Source organism: Larimichthys crocea, chromosome III (genome assembly GCF_000972845.2).
Source record: "Larimichthys crocea isolate SSNF chromosome III, L_crocea_2.0, whole genome shotgun sequence".
Classification (NCBI taxonomy): domain Eukaryota; kingdom Metazoa; phylum Chordata; class Actinopteri; family Sciaenidae; genus Larimichthys; species Larimichthys crocea.
Genome location: NC_040013.1, coordinates 38,196,984 through 38,208,927, shown reverse-complemented (window position 1 = coordinate 38,208,927; position 11,944 = coordinate 38,196,984). Strand labels below are relative to the sequence as shown.

The window sequence follows — 11,944 nt, the reverse complement described above, 5'->3', positions numbered from 1 at the left end:
ATAACCCCACTCAGCTCCTGAAATCTGGGATTTCTTACTTTAGTACCTTTCTTCTAGTAAGTAAAATTAGTCTCTGTGAGAATGTTGCTGCCAGTGAATCATTATTGTCTCCTCTTTTGACAGGAACCGGTAACCCTTATGAGATTTGGGAAATGTTATGAAATCTAATTTATTTAAGTAATCATAATGATGATTAAATGGCATATATAACATTTTATTTGGGTCATGAAGGCCAGATATTTATAGCTCACACCCAGCCTACACTCAGCTGTGCTGGGATGCCAATGAACCTGATGAGAAATCATAAAAACATGAGTAATCAATGTAGCATGAATTAAGAAAAAGAATTAGAATTCCACAACATTATGCCCGAGATGATAAACTGGTGAAACATGCAGTCAGTACATGAAATGTGGTGTTTTTAATGTTTAATTGCACTTTTATTCAATGCCTTAGTTTTCTATCAAGTTATGAAATCAGATAGACTGATTTCATTCTAGTCTTTACAGTTTGTGATGATAATAGAGATTTCAAACCTTACCGTTTTATGTGATGTATCTCTATGAGATGCTGGACTGATTGACCTGAATGACCTCACTCTATATTCCTTGTGGCCTAAAAAAAGCCAATAAATGTCATTAAGCTACGGATACTAACATACCAACCACCAAAGTTATAGTTGGTCATGTGGCAAAATCCATTTTCAGTTTAGACTCAGACAATGTTGGTATGAGTTTCAGTAATTAGGTTTTTTAATTATCTGATGCCATGTTAACGCTCATGTGTTCAAATAAATATAAAATTGAAATGCATCAGTCTTTTTTTATGAAGCTGCTTTTGTGTTTGTGTTTATGTTTTATAATTTTTTACCACTACATACACTCTCTACAGGTGCATTCACATGTATTTTGCGAGCAATCATTCATTGTCCAGTATTTAGCTTTTTAAAAATGTTTTACATCAAAATATCACAATACAATTCAGTATGTATGGGTATATTTTTTAACACTTTAGTGGGGTATTTGTATTTCTATTTTTAATATAATATAAGTCATATACAATATATTTAAATTATATATAATATTATTAATAATAATGATAATGAACAATATATAATAATAATAAGGAAAAGAAGTAGATTATCTCAACCTTATATAGTAATTTACAAATTTTATTCCTGCCAGATATGTGTTTGCAGCAATACGCATACAATCATGAGCTTAGGTACTACATTTCCCAGAAGCACCGGAAAAGCCCACGTAGTCATGTCCGCCTTTACGTGATGACGCAATTTTTGCCTTGTTGGAAGGTGGTTTCAGTAGGAAGCGCTGTGACGGTAGAGGATATAAGAAACGCTGAGTAGAGAAACAGAAAGACATACCCACTCAGACGGAGCCACTCACTCGAAAAATATTTTGTGTCTTGTCGTCGAAAGGTAAGAAAATGAATGTCATAAGAACATAGACTGTGTTCAGTGTTTGTCTGTGTGTTTAATCTCACGAGGGACCACGCCCTCCTGACAATAAAACAGTAACATTAACATTCACGAGCTAGCTACCGTAGACATTTCTTTGTTTCTGCCATTGGCTTATATAAAACAGTATTTTTTTAGCTTGTGTCAATGTTAATGAATCACGCTGCTCGCATTTGTTTCCCTGCTAACATTGCAGTAACTAGGTCGTGTGTGACTTATGCTGTAAGGCTATTGCTATTTTGTTTTTGCGAGACAATAAAGACACCTGGCATCTCAGTGCATGTAATGCATGACAGAAAAATGCCTTTTTTTTTATTCCTGAAGTGAGCCGAAGGTTAAACATCTTATTTGTTTTGACACATGATAGTGCATTCAGATCTCGTGACAAAGGCATGTTGGGGGGCGGGGGCTCAGTATAAGATGAGGTCATGGTGGGAGCGTGGCAATGATGCAACATTAGGCTGTTTACACGGTATACGTGTCATGAACCCATTGGCGGGGAAGAATCTCTTGTACACCCCACCCAAATGTTGTGGCTGCCGAGGTCAGTAATCTTTTTTTTTTTTTTTACTGTCTTAAACAGTGTCAGCGTGCACCTGCAGCCTCCACATGGGGGCAATCTACAAGGGATCACTTCTTTACTTTTCTGTCACTGTATGATCCCTGTGCAGTCACAGAGAGTAAAGCGAGGTGATAGTGGGGAAAAAAGGGAAACTACTACTATGACAGCATTTGACTCAAAATGTCCCTTGATATCTAAACTAATACGATTTTATTTTGGGTATGACTACCAAATTTTTTTACAACATAAAGTCATAGCAGAGGTGTGTGGTGGGATTTTTTTTTTTTTTGTCATATTATAATCAATAATGTGGAGGCCTTCAATGCTCAGGCAATGCATGACTCATTAACTGCCGCAACTAATGTTTTCATTATCAATCTTGTTTTTTTTTTCATCACAGCCTCAGAAAGTGAGGACTTTTTAAATATCTTCTTTTGTTTCATTTTTCTGATGAAAAGTTGACTAGTTAATTCTAATGTCATGCAGTGTATATAATAGCAATACATTCAATTTAAGCTATAGCACAAAATTCCAACATCCCAGACAATGTCTAGTCTGACATCTTACTCGTATTATATCAGTCTTGTACTGTTATTATTCTACAGACATTGTTAATAAATAATGTGAATGCTGTGGTCTGTACACAGATGTCAGTCCCTGAGGACCTTCCAGACATGGATGGAGCAGATCTGTTAGGGCTGCTAATACACCATGGAGATGATGGGTTGACTGAGCCTCTCTTTCCTGATGAGAGCGGCCTTGAATCCTGGCTGTGTGAAGATGTAAGACATGACAGGAAAGAAGTAGAAACCTAGGATGAAGTCGATTAGATTTACTTTTGGATAACTCAAAACGCTACTATTGTGTATTTTCAAACTGTATGTAATGGTAAAAGGTCTTGCTTGAAATGGGGTTCCCTCATTTGTTTACATCTGTTTTTTTTTCCTCCCAGATGCTGACAGGTATGGATACTGAAGACTTTCTGACCAGCTTGCTTGAGGGAGAGGACAACATGGACGCCCTCTGTCCTTCTCATTCTCCCTTGGGCAGCGACAGTGGCATTTCTGATGACTGCAGCACTGGGGTTGGAAACAACAACCTTCTGGGATGCCCAAGTCCCCAGGGAAGTGACAGTGATGTTGTGCCAAGTCCCAGCTACTCCCAGCCCAGCCCGGTGCACTCAGATCCTGCCCTGGCCCCTGGAGACCTGCAGACAGAAAGCCCGGAGGCCTTAGCAGTCCAGGCGGATCACAGCTACTCCCTGCAGAGTGGAAGCAGGGACATGGATGTCCTGCAGAGTGTGAGGGCAGAGAAGCCGGATACAGATGTCTTCATTGATCTGGGTACGTGTAATCCAAGAGTCCAAGTTCTCTTTGATTCTGATGTCATTTGTGTAATGTACATTTTTGTAGGAGGTATGCTGCACGCCTAGCAGATAAGAGTACCAGATGATTTCAAATATATTTCTCTTGTGTCAGACGATTTGGTGAGTGAGGAAATGGAGGAAGACATTATCAGCGAGCTGCCCTGCACTCTGGCCATAGAGGACTCAACACAGGATTCAACTGGTCCTAACGAAACAGACCAGGTCAGCTTTTTATCATTTTTTTTTGGTCAAATCGAAGAGTTTGCTTGAAGAAAACATTTGTGCCGTGATTGTCGAGCTGACTGTCCACCATATGTTACAGTGAAGAACCAGGTGATTAAACCTCTTTGTCTTTCTGATTCTAGTTCCAGTTTAAAGAGATTGTACTTACTGAGGAGGAGAAGAGGCTTTTGTCAAAAGAGGGAGCAACTATTCCCACACACATGCCTCTCACCAAGGTAATTGATACAAAAAATGTTTATTTAATTAAGCTTTTGGTATTGTCATGATGCTGAGTGCCATTTTAATCTGCTCTGGGTAAGAACATCTGCCAAATGTTAGAAATGTTTACATAATAATGAGCATAATCAGGCTACATGCTGCTCATACATCAGAATTATTGTTGTTCATTTTTGATGCAATTATTGTACAACAATCCTGAACCGTATAACACTTTCATTGTTTTGCCATATGAAAGTGTTTTGTCTATCTCATTACGATACCTATTTTTGTTGACGTGGGTTCCCTCGAAGCTTTTGCTTGATGAATATTCAAATAGGTTTTCTGTTTAGCCTTTCTGCAGCACAGCTGATGAGGGCCGCTATGTACACATTGTCATCTGTCATGTCGACATTCTGGTGAAAGCTTTCCTCTCTGTGTAACAGGCAGAGGAAAGGACCTTGAAGAGGGTCAGGAGGAAGATCCGCAACAAGCAGTCCGCTCAAGAGAGCCGCAAGAAGAAGAAGGTGTATGTTGATGGATTGGAAAACAGGTGAGATGAAAAGGCCAGTGTTTCTACAAATGAGAGAGATTCATTATCATAGATGCAGAAATATCTACATCTTGTAGGATAGCAGTCAGAGTTGGCTCTACCCTCCCTGTGTGTGTGTGATTTTATTTTTGTATGAGGAGTTGCTACTCTCAAGCCAGCAAGAACACACTGCAGGAAGAACTTAAAAAACAGCTTGCCTCGTTTCCTGTGACTAGTTATACTAGTGTTGATATTCTATGTATTTATTTATTTATTTTTTGGTTCATGAGATTTTCTACTTAAATACTCATATGCACATTTTAATATACTAATTACTGAAACAAATGTCTGCCACAGGGTTGCCATCTGTACTGCACACAACCTGGAACTACAGAAGAAAGTCCAAATGCTTCAGAAACAGAATATGTAAGAACCCTTAAGAAATATCGCTTCAGCATTAATCTATAATAACACTTATCTAGAAAGTGTTTCTGAATCTGCTGACATCTGTTACAGTAAATCTGTCCTCTTGTTTCCTGCAGCTCATTGATAGAGCAACTGAGGAAACTACAGGCAATAGTGAAGATGTCGACAATGAAGGCCAGCACGACCAGCACTTGTGTTGTGGTAAGTTTGACGACTATATTAACATATTTTTTTCCTCCCCCATTATATTTCTCACTTTAATGCCAAGGTCTTTGTCATGCTGCAGTGTTTTTGTCCTCACTGTCTCTTTGCTTTGCCCTTCAGGTGTTCCTGCTCTCGTTCTGTCTCATCATCTTCCCATCAGTCAATCCATTTGGCCAAAACGCAGAACAGAAGAATTCCTACACTCCCTCTTCCAGTAAGTTACCTCAAAATAAATGTTTCTTTTGCTATATATTTTTCAACCTTTCTTGTCATGATACACATATGAAGGATTTTTAATGACATGTTTTCAAGTGAATATCTTCCCTGGCCTCTGTTTGATTTATTTTATCTTTTTATTTTAAGATTTCATGAAATTCTTCATAAATAATGCAGCTTTAATGACTGAGCTTTCATTTGTTTTTTCATTATTGCAGGCATCTCCCGGACCTTGCGCTCACTGCCACCAGAAAGCACTGATGCCAGATTCTATGTTCAACCTGATGATGAGGAACTAATCTTACTGCCCCAAGCGGAGGTGGAGAACGTTAAAGCCATCTTCGCCGGTGGTCAGAAGAATCACACCCCAGACTACCAGACAGTGGAGCAGCCAGATTCAGAAACGGGAGTCAACAGCAACTCCTCGGCAGATTTCCCCAGTTCGGCTCAGACTGCAGAGATGGCACCGGGGCCGACTGGTGGAGTGGGGGCCTTACAGGAAGGACCCATTGATGCTGCAGTGGCATCTGCTGCAGCATATGAGGTCACAGGATCCAAAGATAACTGGATAGACCGGAACCCCCCTTCTGTCATATTACAACAGCACCGCTCGGATGAGATGTAGTAGGGAGTAATTGATCAATATAGCCAGCAGAGGGAGCCATATTCCTAATGTTTTAGGTAGCAGAGGGAAGCTTGAACTATAATGGGGGGGATGGGAAAATACCAGTAGCTATATCAAGATGTATGATCGGTCTGTCTGTCCCTACTTTTCCCCTCTAACAGCCCTCTGGTGTACTACTGTTTCTTTATTTGCACTTAGTTCTGATTTCCTTGTTCCAGTGGGCAAAAAAAAAAAAAAAACTAAAGTGATTTACATATTTTAGCAGTGTAAACTACCTAAATTATGGGGCATTGCAGAGATAATACACCTGCTTGCACTGCTGGAGGAAACATAGCACTGAGTGCTCTTGCTTCACCGTACAAAGCGGTGCTTATGAACAAAATGTGTCATTTAAATTTTAAAAATCCCAAATGAACCAGCAGTTGATTACTTCAAGAGAAGTATGGCCATATTCTCGGGAGACCGTGTTTGGCTCTAGTCTGTCAGCAGATTTAGATGTTCACATAAACTGACTGACTCTCCCATAGTAAATTATTGTGAAAAGAAGTAGTCCACAGCAAACTAGCCAGGAACATCCATTGCACAGCATGAAGATAGGCTGCTTGTTTCTCATTACGCTTGATCACAGTTGTTGACCACAGTAATGCTTAAAGCCATTGCAGGACATTTGGCCATTTAGAAGACTTGTAAAGTTTTGTTAGTATTTCCCTTGTAACAAGGGTATCCACACTCCTTTTTTTCATTTTGGAATGCTTTGTTTTTATGTTGTACTGTAAAGAAATAATGTCGTTAAACCCCTCACATGTCATTTTTAGCTAGTCCCATTCAGTCCCTACCTCTCAAGTCTCCTCTTTTTCAACTTCATGGGACAGCTCTTACCTTTCTAAACATGTCTGAAATACCTTGTATCGGAATAAGGGGTTTGATATATTTGCTCAGTAAACCGTGTTGCAGTATAATATATTCAAAAATGTAATGACCTGTCTTGTCAGTGAGGCATTTTTGTTATTTTTTTGTGTATTTCTTATGTTACTGTTAGTAATTAATGGAAATTAAATGGTATTGAAACTGCTTTTCATTCTAATCGACAGTCAGTTGGATTTTAAATGTTGATCATGTTGTACAAATGCACTGACATTTGACATAGTCCAAGAAGGGAATGTAAATACATTAAAATGATTGTAGCTCTTCTGTACATTTGAACTCTTTATGTATAAGACATGTCTGGACCTCTATGATAATAATAAACTTTTTATAAATCAGAACATCTCCTTGATCAGTGTCATTGACAAAGAAATACAAGTATTCCTCAACAGCTCTTTCAACTTGAGGCCGTTGATCAAAACCTACATTGAAATGAAGCATTACACTTGAACATTTGAACTGTTTTCAGGATTCACCTGAAACGTCATCTCTGTACACCACTGTTTTCATAATCTTCATTAGTCCTACAGTGCCATTTTCAGACAAATTTGCTTTCAGGAACTGCCAGTGAAACCACAGTCTACAACAATTTCCCACAGCTTCTAACCACTACAGTTTTGGGGAGTTGGGTACTTTGTACAGGGTCATGTAGGGAGACTGTTTCTAATTCATCCTCCATTGGGATTTTCACAGCCAGTCTGGGATTTCCCCCATCCTCTTAACCAAACTGCAGACTGTATTCAAAGCGGCAAAAGCCACAAAATTCCTACAGTTTACATACAAAAAAAGATTGTGTATTGTTTTGTAATGTATCTTGCCAGCATAATTGCATTTAGAGTACTTCATGTAAATAACACGTTCATTTACTTGTATGTATAATACAGAGAGCATTTTAAGGATGATGGGGAGGGCAGGTATTTTCACTTCATGCACACTTTAAATTCTATACACACTGTAGATTTTTGTTGAATTTGTTGAATATGCGGGATCAGAAAGTCTGATGTTATCTTCGTTGTTTCTGTACTCCTCTGTTCACCTTTAAACAATATTCATCTGACGCTAGACATAACCTCAGCTGTCGGGGAATAACAACATAAACTGGTTTGTGACTCACAAGTGTGAGGCTGGAATCATGAGTCATGAGCTTATTCAACGTGTTGACACGAGTTGTGTAGAAGGAGGGGAGGAAGTGACAGTGTCTCTGAACGGCCAGCAGGTGGCGACGTCAGTCCAGATTTCCCCCCACTTGAAGGAGGCGTTCAGCTGCTGCATAGATGCTTCAGATTAGGTTAAAGGTCATTTAGATATTATCACGAGGGGACCTTTATTTCAAACAAATGTCAGTGTGGTTTATTGTTTGACTCATCATTTAACAAGAAAACAACCTACAACAGATGTTTTCTTGTAATACTTTGTGGTGTGCCTAATGTACCCCAACTGTGTGGTATTGGGGGGTGCGTGTTGTTTTTGTTGTCTGAATTACTCATATGTGCTGAATTATGGCAGAAGAAGTTTCAAGTTAGGACTAGACCAGCCAACCGGTGTGTACACATGCACATACTTCGGCATCTGTCTGAAAAGTGAATGATGTTGAATGTAAACACGTGCAGTCCGTGATAAGATAAAGGAGCCTGAAAACACTACTGGCCATGGCGCGTGGCGATTTGCAGGCGATATGGAGGGGACCACGCGCATCTGTCTGGCATCTGCCGCAGGGGGTACTGAATAGAGTGTGTGTGTGGGGGGGGGGTAATTAAGGGCACACACGTACTCACAACTCCTCCAGCTCAATGAATGGGCCGGGGGCAGGTGGAGGACGTTGCTATTGTCTTCTTTTCTTGAGGGGGGGTGAGAAACGACACGCGTCAAGTCAGGATGGCAATTAGGGGTCTTTTCAACAGGCGAAAGAAAGAAAGAAAGAAAGAAAGAAAGAAAGAAAGAAAGAAAGAAAGAAAGAAAGAAACTGGCGTGTGCCGTCCATAAGCTGTTTTGGTCACAAATCCCAAATAAAAAATAAATAAATAAATAAATCGTATTTGGGTCAGGACAGGCTTGTAGTCTTGTCGCAGCTCAAGCGGGTCAGTTCTGTAATTACCGGGCAGACCGTGAACTCAGCAGCACGTTGAGTAACCGGTTGTTAGGATGCACGCGCTTGCAGGTGTACCATCAACAAGCTGTTTATTAAGGGCAAGAAAAAGGCTAGACCACAGGGAAAGTTTGGATGGGCTATATATAACACAGCAAGTGATTCCCCAACGCTGGGGAAGTCCAGTTCTTCAGATTGTTCCAGAATTAACCATGGAAAAAGATTCATTTCATTACCGGTTCCACTGCTGTTCCCCCCCACAGGAAAGGTTTTCCTTTAACGGATCTGCGTATTCAATTACACTGTCACCTGTAGGATGGTCTGACATAGACCTGCCATTCCCCTCTTGGTCATAGGGAAACTATAGGTGCATAACATTTATATAACCAACAAGCATCACGATGGCAGAGTTAAATAACACGTGTGGTAATCATGTTTATTCAAAAGAAATAGCACGTACACATAATACACGTGATTTATATGTATACATTATAAATCCAGGTCATAAACATGTCAGACAGAATATTCTGTACTGTGTGATGTTCAGGCTTTGTTGTGTCTGTCTGTGTCTGTGTCACTCTGAAAAAAGTCCATCGTAAACAGGACTTTTAGTTTTTGTTCACTGTGGTGATGTTGGATGTTGACAAAGTAAGGAGGAATTGATGGTGGGCGGCAGGAGGGGGGGGGGGGATTTCTTGAAAGGTTGTAATCGCGCCCCACGTGGGGTTGTCAACATGCTCTGCGTAACTGCCCGGGGACTTTTGCTTTCCTCACCCCGGCTGCTCTGAGCCAATGGTAGGATGCAGGAGCGGAAAAGACCGCCCCTTGCCGAGAAACTACGCTGAGCCTGCTATAAATCCACCCACAGCCTGTTCTGAGCTCAGAATAACGCAAGAGAGTACACTGAGAGAGACACACACAGCCTTTTTCCGTTCACTGCAAAATCACCGATCGCGCTTGGATTATAACTATGACTCTGGAAGAGATCCGCGGACAAGAGAACACAATGGAAAACACTGATAGGTAAATATTTTACGCACGGATTCAACAGTATTGAAGCTTGTTTTCTTTCTGCTTTGTAACTGTTTCATCAAAATGTGATCGGTGTACTGATGATGTGTGTTCTTTCTTTGTCAAGGGTGCAAAGTGCAGGCGCAGCCCTGGAAGAGCTGCTGGTCGCTGCTAAGAAGCAGGACTACCTGACAGTTGGAGTTTATGAATCTGCCAAAGTCATGAATGTGTAAGTATTGCTATTTGTTAACCGTTTTATTGGCTTTTAAAATATATATATATATATCTTTTTTTTACGCATCAGCATGAGAGAACATGTTCTGACCACCTTTCTTGTCTTTCCCACAGTGACCCAGACAGCGTGGCGTTCTGCGTCCTCGCCACCGATGAGGAGTACGAGTGTGACATCGCTCTTCAGATCCATTTCACTCTCATCCAAGCTTTCTGCTTCGACAACGACATCAACGTGGTGCGAGTCAATGACATAGAGCGCCTGGCTGACCTCGTGGGTGCAGACGAAACCGGCGAGCCCAAGGACGCGCACTGCATTCTTGTCACGGTATGTTCCCGGGTGCACCCACTCAGCCAGTGAATCATGCATGCATCACCACCCTGTCTGAATTTTCTGCACACGCTACTGCAATGTTTGCACATTCTATATCTGTAGCAGGTGTTTTGAGTCTAAATGTCTTATTCTTTTTTTTTAAATACAGAGTCCCAGTGCAAACCCATGGAAAGACCCTGCTCTGGACAAACTGAGTCTGTTCTGTGAGGAGAGCCGCAGTGTGTACGACTGGGTGCCTACCATCACACTTCCAGAGCGCTGAAGTGACATTCCACTGCAACTATGCTTCACATGATGATGATGAAGATGATGAAAAGAAAGTCAAGGAGCTGAGCTTCAGCTTGGGGGGGTGTCAAAGCCTTTCAGCCTCACATGTCATGGATTAAGAGGCTGTGGCTGCAACCCGCTGCAAGAGCACGATGTCTTGGTGCATTCTGGGTCAGCACGTTGGTTCTGGATTACCCTGGGGAAGGGTTCAAGTTCAAAGGGTCAAGTGTGGACTGGGTCCGGTGTAGGTGGAGTGGACAGACTGATGGACACTGAGAAGGATTTTGGACTGTACTGCAAAGTGCATGAAAAGATGATGATGATGTTTTGACCCAGTTACTGCCCTAGATCAAAGGCAATGGGGAACCAAGCAGAGAAGGTCACAGAGATGGAGACTGTGCAAGAAATGGACATATGAAAGTGCAGAAACTGGACTGAATCTCATGAGAGGGGAACGAGGAAGATGTTGGTCTAGTCTAAATGGACTTTACTTTTCTTTTACCAGAGCAGCTATCAGGGATTTCTTGGAGTAAGCAGAGACTTTGCTTGCAGATCCTGGTGTGAGCTGTGTCTGTATCTGTGACACCTACTCATGGACTATTATTTTTACTTTGAAATATGCAGACAAAACAATGCAATATTCATTTGAATTGTACTCATTTTTAATGCTTTGTGAATAAACATTTGAAATCAAACTGAACCATCTCTTTGTCAGAAATGTTATTTCTCTTTTTACTGAAAGTTTCACAGACCACTGGCACTAGCCAAAGCTTAGGTTGGCTAAGCTGCAGCAGTGTGTGACAAATTACAGCAGATTGCACAGATACAGACGTATCAGGAAGTGTTACATGACATCAGTTACCAAGAAGGGAAGAAGAAATAGAGAGAAAAATGTAGGTGGAAGGCGGAAAGTTGGGTGGTTTGAGAGAGATTAAATACAGAGGAAGACAGAGTAGAGTAGTTGCAACACAGTGATGCTTGTGACATGTGCTCTTTCCAGGCAGTGATCTTTTACTGCTCATAGACCAGCTGCCTTTACAGGACAGCTTGCACAATCGCTGAAGCCAGAATCGAGGCCGAGGCTGGAGGGGGGGGGGCTTGCAGGAAAGAGCTTTCTTTTGTTTCCTATGCATAGGCAGCTGAGGCTACAGAGGTCTGTGTGTCAGTGAGAAGTGTGCTTACTTGTAGGTTTGTGCATCCAAGTGAAAACTGGAGACTTTATGGTATTAATAACCCAATTATGCTCTG

The 11,944-nt window shown here is 41.1% G+C and overlaps 2 protein-coding genes across 2 annotated transcripts; both read left to right on the top strand.

The window, feature by feature from the left end:
* The first annotated feature begins 1,285 nt into the window (after positions 1 to 1,285).
* creb3l3l (cAMP responsive element binding protein 3-like 3 like) lies at positions 1,286 to 7,108 on the top strand. The gene is made up of 10 exons (XM_010733526.3): positions 1,286 to 1,435; positions 2,684 to 2,818; positions 2,989 to 3,379; positions 3,515 to 3,624; positions 3,768 to 3,860; positions 4,287 to 4,393; positions 4,730 to 4,798; positions 4,915 to 4,999; positions 5,123 to 5,216; positions 5,437 to 7,108. The coding sequence occupies exons 2-10, from the start codon at positions 2,684 to 2,686 to the stop codon at positions 5,841 to 5,843; spliced, it is 1,491 nt and encodes a 496-aa protein (XP_010731828.2). The 5' UTR covers positions 1,286 to 1,435; the 3' UTR covers positions 5,844 to 7,108.
* A 2,608-nt stretch (positions 7,109 to 9,716) lies between these two features.
* gadd45ga (growth arrest and DNA-damage-inducible, gamma a) lies at positions 9,717 to 11,031 on the top strand. Its single transcript, XM_010733527.3, has 4 exons — positions 9,717 to 9,876; positions 9,992 to 10,093; positions 10,213 to 10,423; positions 10,578 to 11,031. The coding sequence occupies exons 1-4, from the start codon at positions 9,824 to 9,826 to the stop codon at positions 10,689 to 10,691; spliced, it is 480 nt and encodes a 159-aa protein (XP_010731829.1). The 5' UTR covers positions 9,717 to 9,823; the 3' UTR covers positions 10,692 to 11,031.
* Positions 11,032 to 11,944: the final 913 nt, after the last annotated feature.

Coding starts and splice junctions, on each gene's coding strand:
- creb3l3l (XM_010733526.3), top strand. CDS start 2,684: ATGTCAGTCCCTGAGGACCTTCCAGACATGGATGGAGCAGATCTGTTA. Junction 3,861..4,286: donor CACACATGCCTCTCACCAAG/GTAATTGATACA, acceptor TCTGTGTAACAG/GCAGAGGAAAGGACCTTGAA. Junction 5,217..5,436: donor TTCCTACACTCCCTCTTCCA/GTAAGTTACCTC, acceptor TCATTATTGCAG/GCATCTCCCGGACCTTGCGC.
- gadd45ga (XM_010733527.3), top strand. CDS start 9,824: ATGACTCTGGAAGAGATCCGCGGACAAGAGAACACAATGGAAAACACT. Junction 9,877..9,991: donor ACAATGGAAAACACTGATAG/GTAAATATTTTA, acceptor TTCTTTGTCAAG/GGTGCAAAGTGCAGGCGCAG. Junction 10,424..10,577: donor CGCACTGCATTCTTGTCACG/GTATGTTCCCGG, acceptor TTTTAAATACAG/AGTCCCAGTGCAAACCCATG.